Raw genomic sequence first — 9,560 nt, forward strand, 5'->3', positions numbered from 1 at the left:
TTTCTTCCTGGAATCGTAACAGACCAGAGTCCTGCCTCAAAGCTCAAAGGCCTGGGAGGCCTTGCTGGTGGTAACTGGGGCTGAGGGGACACACAGGATCTCAGATCTGTCTGCACCTGCTCTTACTAAATTTAGCAGTGGGCCCACATTATCTCTGCTTCTTCTCTAACTCTTCCTGAAGCACCAACAGCTCCTCTTGGTGCCTTTGAATTCCCTTTGGAGTCCCAGCTGAGATGTACCAGGCACAGTGTGGAAGTGATTGGTGTGTTCCCTGGATGTATGGCCATGGGGGTGAGTAACCATCCCAGTGTGATACACTCTGTGTGCACGCACTGTCTGCAGCTGCTGGGCAGAAGAAGGGACAGACCTTGCCTCTGCTACGGCATCTGATGGCCAATGCCTCTGGCTGACGGCAGTGCTCAATGCACAAAGTCACCAAATCGCACTCTCTGCGATGCTGTCCAGCGTATCTGTAACACACCCACCCCGAATGGGAAATGCCCTTCTGGAGGTCCTGTGCTGTCCCTGCCAGCCCTGCAATCTCACGTGGCTCTGTGGGCCTGGATTTGAACATTATTGGAGTAGAGCTGCCTGGAATTCTGGAACACAACGTGGGGGTGAACATGAGACCACTGCCAATGTAGTCAGGGAAGATTTAGTAAATCCAACTGGTGGAGAAGAGGAAGAGAGAGGCTGAGCTCTCCCTATGGCACATGACTCTGTTCTGTGGGATGAACACCTCCATAGGCCACCCTGAGCATCATGAGTAGGGATAGGTTCAGTTGCCCCTAATTTGGGCACCAGCTGTCATTTCAGTGGCCAAAGGGAATTCCACAGAGCCACCAAGAAGATGCCCCTAGATGTTTTCCTGTCTCTGTGTCAGCCTGCACATATCTTTGATCTGTCTCCAAACCAAATAACTGTCACCAGCCATTGGCATCTGCCCAGCTCACTTCTGGCCTCCATCTCCACTGATGACCATGGGAGCTGGGACAAGGATCTAACATGCAGGTGCCTGTTTCATCAACACCTGAACTGGGGGAAGAGGAATCCAACCTCCAGTGTGTTTGTGGGTGGTGTGGGATGGAGCTGAGTCCCCTTCTGACCCCAGGACTACAGTCCCAGAAGGAGATGCCCTGACTGACTCTGGTGAATCAGTAGGAGATGTATCAGAGATGACTCCCCATCCCTGTCTGCGTGCCCTGCCTGATGATGGGACAAGAGAAGATGATTCTGAAGCCTCGTTATTTCTCAGATATGTGAAGGAGTGTCCCTCCCCAGCTGAGGAGCAAAACCCCCGTGGTGGCTGCAGGCTGTTTGGCAGCAGATTCCCCTGCAGCCCCAGGGACACCTGGAGGGAGCCCCGAGGGGACAGAGGAAGTGCCGCCTTGGGCTGGGCCTCTGCTGCTGAGCTGGGCTGGGCTCCTGGCATGGAGGGAGCTGATGGCAAGCTGGCAGCGCTGCAGAGAGTCAGCGGCTGAGAGAACTTAAAGGCAGTTGAGAGCAGGAGGATGCTGAGAGGTCAGTGAGAAGGAATCTTCAGAGCCCTCTATGTGGTAAGTCTCTGGGTGCAGGGCAATTTAGCTGTTGTTCCTGGAGAGATCTCCCAGAGCTTGTGCATCTGACAGTTTAGGGGATCTGTCAGGAGGGCTCTCGGTTTCTCAAAGGGGAAGTTGGTGCTGCAGAGCAGGGCTTCCCTGCTGCAGCATCAGAGGGACAGGGCACGATGGCTGCCTTCTCCCACGGATGGCTGCAGGGGTGTGCAGGCGGGTGTGCAGGCAGGGGTGCCCAGGGCTGTCCTTCAGAGCAGGGTCCCTGCAGCCCAGGGGCTGTGTGCTGGGGCAGGGACTCTGCCGCCTGCCAGGCTCAGCACTCAGCCTGCCCAGGGAGCTCCCAGAGCTGCTGTGGGGAGAAGCTGTGGGGAGAAGGAGTGTCCTCTGGTAGGGGAGTGTCCCTCTGCTGTTGAGAGGGTGCTATGTGGGTCAGGGCTGCTCACAGCTGCAGATCACGCTGAGGACATTCCCAGGAGACTTTTAGCCAGAGGTGGATAAATCAGGGAGTATCATGAATGAACACACCGCGGCTTACAGACAGATCAGCATCACTTTTCCATCCTCACCAGGGTTGGTCTGAGGTTCCCAGCACAGCCTGCACACACAGAGATGCCCCTGGGCACTGCCCTGCTGCTGGGAGGGTCTGCAGGGCACAGCCCAGCGCACAGCGGGTGGGATGGGGTCTGTGAGCAAGGACAGGGAGGTGACCCGGGGACAGAGGAACAGCTCCAGGCAGCAGAGATGTGGACAAGGGGTGGGAGGAAACTGCCAACAAGCACTGGGGGAGGCTGCCTTCAGGCAGCTCTCTGTTGGTCTCTCACTGGAGATGTTTTGTGAGCAGGGTCTGCTGGGCAATGACCTGACTCTCTCTTCAGACCCTCTCACCTTCGGGACCCCTGACTGTCTGCTTTGCCTGCCCTGCTGGGTTTGCCAGCTGCCCCCGGAGAGGCACAGCTCTCCTGCAGGCTCCTAGGGAGTGCTGAGCCTTTCCTTGGGCGTCAGCGCTCTCCTCGCAGAGTCCTTTGTTCCTGCTCTCTGCATCGCAACTCCACCTCTGGGCTGGCAAAGAGAGGAATTTGCAGGTCTGCCCTGTGAAACTGGAGTCCCCAGCTCTCATCAGGTTTCTGGGTTTGTTTAATATTAATTTGTGTGTGAAGTCCTCTTTGAGGCTCCGCCTGTGAAAGTGCAGGGCAGCTGGGAACAAGACTGACAGACACTGTGGGTCTGCTGACTCTGCACTCTGTTCACATCTCCTGTGAACATCAGAGCTGTCACAGATCAGCTCCTGTGCTCCCACTGCAGCAGAGCAAAGCTGACTCCTCAGCAGCACACGGGCAGGGCTCTGGCTCCTCACAGCACACTCAACCAGCACAAACCTCAGAGAAGGGGGGAATTCTGCAAGAACCTGACAGGCTTTGCTGAGAAAAGTCTGTCCTAGCTTTTCACTGACTTTCGCGCACACAGAAAGTGCCCCTCTGCCCAGAAGGACCAAATGTCCAACAGCAGCTCCATCACCCAGTTCCTCCTCCTGGCCTTCGCAGACACACGGGAGCTGCAGCTCTTGCACTTCTGGCTCTTCCTGGGCATCTACCTGGCTGCCCTCCTGGCCAACGGCCTCATCGTCACTGCCATAGCCTGCGACCACCGCCTCCACACCCCCATGTACTTCTTCCTCCTCAACCTCTCCCTCCTTGACCTGGGATCCATCCCCACCACTGTCCTGAAATCCCTGGACAATTCTCTCTGGGACACCAGGGCCATTTCTTACACAGAATGTGCTGTCCAAGTCTTCTTTTTTTTTGTGTTCATTTCAGCAGAGTATTCCCTTCTCACCGTCATGGCCTACGACCGCTACGTTGCCATCTGCAAACCCCTGCACTATGGGACCCTCCTGGGCAGCAGAGCTTGTGTCCACATGGCAGCAGCAGCCTGAGCCTGTGGGTTTCTCAGTGCTGTCCTGCACACGGCCAATACATTTTCACTGCCACTCTGCCAGGGCAATGCAGTGGACCTGTTCTTCTGTGAAATCCCCCAGATCCTCAAGCTCTCCTGCTCACACTCCTACCTCAGGGAAACTTGCTTCATCTTTTTGGAGTCTAGTTAACTGTGAAATGTGTTTACATCTGTCCTTTCTCACCTCTCTGCCTACAAGTGTTCCTGTGCAGTAATCTCTTGTGAAAGGGTGGAACAGGTTAGACGCTGCCTAGCCTCAGCATGCAGCTGAGGACACAGTCTTAACGTTCATTAAATGTTCTTGTGTTTAACTTTTGTTTGTTGGCAATGAAGAGGAACCTTCCTGTGCCTGTGTGCAGCCCAGTTTTCTGAGGAAAGCAGGTGGGGGCTGGTGCAAAGGAGATGTACCATCCGGCCGTGGCCTCAGTGGAGATGTGTGAGGTGAGGAAAAGTGATGCGAGTGCCAGGTGGCCGATGAGGGCACTGCTGGGCTTGGGGTGGTGAGGAGCAAGGTTGTCCAAGCAGAGTTCAAGGGACTGCTTTTCCTTCCTTGCCAGACCTCCTTAGGAGACAGCCTGGATCAACGTCCGTTGCAGAGTGCTGCTGTCCCTTCTTCAGTAGACTGGAGAAGTAGGCAAAATGCCCTTAAGAAGCAAAGCTAACTTTTTATTAAGTCCTCTGTGACCTCTTTACTTACGTCCCTGAAACATCTCCACTTAGCTCTACAAGACATGAAGACTTGAAAACATGTGTAGAAACCAAAAGGCACATGACAGCTTTCTGCACAGTAATGAGCCCCAGGGTGCTTTGGGTGCTGAGTCCATGAACCTGAGTGACTGCGAGGAGATTTGCACAAACCTTTCCAGGAGTCAAAGTCGGAAGCAAAACCCAAAGGACCTTGAAGCATTGCTGGGTCCCTCTGAGGGCCACGACTGACACAGCCTCTCCATGGACTTGTTACAGCAGATAACTGGAGGCCATGATAAGAGGCAGGCAGAGGTAAGGACCAGGCAATGCTGGTGCTGAGAAAACCCTTGGTTTGTTTGACAAAAGATGATGAGGAAGGCCTGAGCCCCATCCCTAGGGAAGGGAGCTCTTGTCCCTTAGGTGTTGCTCAGGGCTCTTCCTGCACATGTAGGAGGTGCAATGCCAAGTGAAGGAGAACGGTTTCACACCTCCCGGCCTCCTGGGGTGGGTGAGAGTAGACAACAACGCCCCATTGCCCTGAGGATGATGTGTCTCCTGTTAGGCCTCAATGGCAGGGTCATCAGCCATAGCCAAGGGGACAAAGACCTCCAACCTTGTTCTCACAACAGGATCTCCCTACCATGTACTGGTGTGTCTCCATCACCACTGCAATCACAAAGCCATGGGCTGATCCAGAATCCCTCTGAGGGACTTTTGCACCACAGCACTACCGTCAGAATAACATTTCTTTATCCTCAGGTCCACTCTGGTCCTCCAAAGCTGCAGTTTCTGACATTTATTCCTTCCCATGCTGTTTCTCACCACCAAAAATAAAGTGCCGTCATCTTGGTAAGAAATTTTCAAGCTGTCTTGAGCTACTGCTGTTGTTCTCTCAGCCACCACTTCAGCAGGCTAAAGAAACCCATGACTTTCAGCTTCTCCAACCATGACCCCAGTCGCTTCTTGGAAGACTTTCTCTGGTCACATGACATTTCATAGAAGCATAGAATAGAATCATAGAATCATTAGGGTTGAAAGGGACCTTTAATGGTCATCCAGTCCAACCCCCCTGCAAGAAGCAGAGACATCTCCAACCAGACCACATTGCTCAGTTTCCTCATCCAACCTGGCCTTGGATGTTTCCAGGGATGGAGCATCCACCACCTTTCTGGGCAAACTGCTCCTGTTCCACCACTGACCATTCCACTGCCATTGTTTCCTAATATCTAATTTAAATTTACTTCCCTCTAATTTGAAACCTTTACCCCTCGTCCTGTCACAACAGGCCCTGCTGAAGAGTTTCTCCCCTTCTTTCCCTTAGGCCCTCTTTAGGTCTTGGAAGGCCGCTATAAGGTCTCCCCAGAGCCTTCTCTTCTTCAGACTGTAGAGCCCCAACTCTCTCAGCCTGTCTCATATTAGATGTGCTCCAGCCCTCTGATCATCTTTGTGGCCCTCTTCAGCACTCGTTCCAACTGGACCATGTCCTTCTGATGTTGGGGGCTCCAGAACTGGACACAGTACTCCAGGTGGGGTCTCACCAGAGCAGAATAGAGGGGCAGATTCGCCTCCGTCGACCTGCTGGCCACGCTGCTCATGATGAAACCCAGGATGCAGCTGGCTTTCTGGGCTGCAGGGGTGAATTCCAATTCAAATTCTCATGTTGAGCTTCCTGTCCACCCTCACACCCAAGTCCTTCTCCTGAGGGCTGCTCTCCATCCATTCTCCACCCAGCCTGGATTTGTGCCTGGGATTGCCCCAACGCACGTACAGGACCTTGCACTTGGCCTGGTTGAACTACAGGACATTTGCATGGGCCCAGCTCTCCAGTCTGGTCCCTCTGGATGACATCCCTCCCCTCCAGTGTGTCGACGGCACCACACAGCTTGGTGTCATTGGTGAACTTGCTGAGGGTGAACTCTATCCCACTGTCCATGTTGCCGACAAAGATGTTGAACAGAGTGAGGCCCAATATGGCCGTCTAGTCTCATGCAGCCTTAGTCTAGTTTCTGGTGAAGCAGCACTAGAAGCCAAAAAGTCCCACACTGCTCACCAGTAACAAACATTGATGTGTTACCAGGGGTCTCTGGGGTCCCTGGAGCCATCGCAGTGACAAGGGGGAGAGTACTGCCTGGGGTAGGGCTGTGGCTGGCACGAGGAGGTTGGGTCTGCAATGATGTTCCTGGGACAGTTTCTCCTGACTGTTCATGCAGCAACCAGCCACGCTGGATAGCTGGACTGAGGGACTCTTCTTGAGAGCCCCCATGGGCATGGAGATGGTCTACAGATCCCCAAGTTCTCCTCTCTATGCTGCCTTTTCTCATAGGCATCACAGAGGCTGCCAGCCCCACAGAGGAGCCAGGCGACCCCTTGTCCTCTCTCTGGTCACAGCTGGGCCCCAGTCCTCCAGCACAACCCCAGCTGAGGAGCCTTGTCCAGGGGTGACTTTTAGGGTAAGGATGACACATGGGGGGGGGAAGGTCATCTCAAGGACATGTGCTGGCAATTGGGACTGAAGGACCACAGCAAACTGGCGTGGCTTCTGGGTCCATACTTCAGTGCAAGCACTGACACAGGGTCCCAGCCTTCCTTTCCGTTCCACCCTTCAGGAGGGACAATGGCACTAAGCCATGGCAAGTGGTGGACAGCAATCCTTCTCCAGCCACTTCACAGGCCTGGTGGAGCACCAAGGCAGTGAGGACTTCTGGCTCTTCACCATGAGCGTGCTTTAGGCTCCCCAAACTCTGGGTATTATCCTGGAGTAGCTGACACCGGATTTTTTCTCTCCAAGGCCATTTCCAGCCCTGGTCAGCTCCTGTCTGGTCTCTCCCCATGTCTACTCTGATCTGTCCGGGTGCTCCTGGCCCTTCCCTGTGACCCCCACAGGGCCCCAAGCTGGCAGTGATGCTCACAGTGCCAGTGTGCTGCGGGACCATGGGGTGACCCCCAGTGGCTGTGCTGGTCATGTTGGGAAGCAGATGCAGCTGGATGGGCCACGCTGCCACTGAGCTCCTTCCCAGCCGTCCAAAGCTGTGGAACGGGCTCAGAGCATTTCTCCTGACGCGAGATGTTTTCCAGTGCGCACACTGAACCATCCGTGGGCTTTTACTGAAGGAGACATGAGTCAAGCCCCAGTCTCTTTTTCATTACCTTGCTGGGTCTTCACAGCCTCCCCTGGCACAGCAGAGCTCTTGTTTGCTTGTGAATACTTAAATATAGCGTTGTGCCTCTGAGTGACCCCACCTTGGATGGTCCCTTCTATTGGGAAGCCTACCCCCACACACATGGTGTCCCTGTAGATGCCCTCTGCTCTTCTGGGGTCTCCAGATTCCCCTCAGAAAGCCAGGAAGCTTCCACTCAGCTCTGCTGCCTGCAGGAGAGCCCTGGGCAGGCAACTTTGAGCCCCTTCACTGTCTCCAGTGGCACAGGGCAGCTGCAAGTGGGAGCTGAGCTCAGACCTCGCTCCCCAAAACGTCTCCCTGCGCCCTCTGCCCGTCAGCCCACTGAGAACCAAGCTCAGCCACAGGCCATGGCTGTTCCCTGAGCCTGGCCCTGACTTCAGCAGGAAGAAGAGCCCAGCCTTCAGGAGCTGCCCTTGGGAAACACCCTTTTATTACCGAGCTGATACTCAGGAAGCTCTGAAAGCTCTGAAAGCTCTGACACTGTGATGGCACATTTACCAAAGACCTCTGCATCATTCGGCTCATGTCCTACACCTGGAGATGTGAAGAGAGTGCAAACATTACTGTATGAACATGACATCAGAGCTGAAAAACAAATACAGCACAAGCTGCCCTGAGGAAACCTACGATCAGGCTGTGAGAACAGCTGGGCAACTTACTGCTGCTGAAGCTGAACCCATTGAATGAGTTTCTTCAACGCTTCTTTGAGCTCCTGGTTCCTCATGCTGTAGATGAGGGGGTTCACTGCTGGAGGCACCACCGAGTACAGAACTGCCATCACCAGGTCCAGGGATGGGGAGGAGATGGAGGGAGTCTTCAGGTGGGCAAACATGCCAGTGCTGATAAGAAGGGAGACCACGGCCAGGTGAGGGAGGCACGTGGAAAAGGCTTTGTGCAGTCCCTGCTCAGAGGGGATCCTCAGCACAGCCCTGAAGATCTGCACATAGGACACAACAATGAACACAAAAATCCCAAATACTAAAGAAAACCTAACACCAAGGAGCCCAACTTCCTTGAGGTAGGAGTGTGAGCAGGAGACCTTGAGGATCTGGGGAACTTCACAGAAGAACTGGTCCACAGCATTGCCCTGGCAGAGTGGCAGTGAAAATGTGTTGGCCGTGTGCAGGACAGCGTTGAGAAAGCCACTGCCCCAGGCATCTGCTGCCATGTGGACACAAGCTCTGCTGCCTAGGAGGGTCCCATAGTGCAGGGGTTTGCAGATGGCAACGTAGCGGTCATAGGCCATGACGGTGAGAAGAAAAAATTCTGCACCTAACAAGAAGAATAGAAAGAAGACCTGTGCAGCACATCCTGCATAGGAGATGGCTCTGGTGTCCCAGAGAGAATTGGCCATGGATTTGGGGACAATGATGGAGATACATCCCACGTCGAGAACAGAGAGGTTGAGGAGGAAGAAGTACATGGGGGTGTGGAGGCGGTGGTCGCAGGCTATGGCAGTGACGATGAGGCCGTTGGCCAGGAGGGCAGCCAGGTAGATGCCCAGGAAGAGCCAGAAGTGCAAGAGCTGCAGGTCCCGCGTGTCTGCGAAGGCCAGGAGGAGGAACTGGGTGATGGAGCTGCTGTTGGACATTTGGTCCCTCTGGGTATGGCTATCTGTTGAGAAGCAAAAGGCAGTTCTGTGTTAGGTCAGACTTCTCTGAGCAAAGCGTATCACACGTCTCATAGCAACCCTGCACTCAGACTCTTTTCAGGAAGATCTCCCTGCAGCTCCCTCACCTGAGCTCTGGGCTTTGCTGGCTGAGAGGACCATTGGGAGCAGGGCCTCTGTAACGGGCCCCTGAGGAATTCCTCTAGCTGTGCAGAGAGAGGGAACTAGGACAACGGGGTGATCTCCAGTTAAATGTACTCGTGTGCTGTCAAAGGGCTTTTCAACATCGTTGTCCGCCATTTGCCCAACCGCAGAACAGAGCTGAGGGGGTTTTCTTGTGTTTATTTTGTTCCAGTGGCACCTGCCACATTTAGGAGTGGTTTTGGACAGTTGATGTCCCTGGCATTTCTCGTGCACTCCACGTGGAATCCTGTGGGTCCTGAGAGGCAAAGGGACTGTCCCTCAGTGCAGAGGGAGGAGAGCGGCTCTGCCCATCAGTTCTGGTCTCAGCTGTCCTGCGCTGGCAGGCTGGAGCTGGAGGATGATCACACTCAGGGGTTCCCCTGGAAAGAAACTGGG

The 9,560-nt window shown here is 54.4% G+C and overlaps 1 protein-coding gene across 1 annotated transcript; it reads right to left on the reverse strand.

Annotated features, from left to right (window-relative positions):
- Nucleotides 1-8,027: 8,027 nt before the first annotated feature.
- LOC147599770 (olfactory receptor 14J1-like) lies at nt 8,028-8,963 on the reverse strand. The gene has a single exon (XM_086753966.1). The coding sequence runs from the start codon at nt 8,961-8,963 to the stop codon at nt 8,028-8,030; it is 936 nt and encodes a 311-aa protein (XP_086610092.1).
- Nucleotides 8,964-9,560: the final 597 nt, after the last annotated feature.

This window comes from Chlamydotis macqueenii, chromosome 8 (genome assembly GCF_036417535.1).
Source record: "Chlamydotis macqueenii isolate bChlMac1 chromosome 8, bChlMac1.mat, whole genome shotgun sequence".
Classification (NCBI taxonomy): domain Eukaryota; kingdom Metazoa; phylum Chordata; class Aves; order Otidiformes; family Otididae; genus Chlamydotis; species Chlamydotis macqueenii.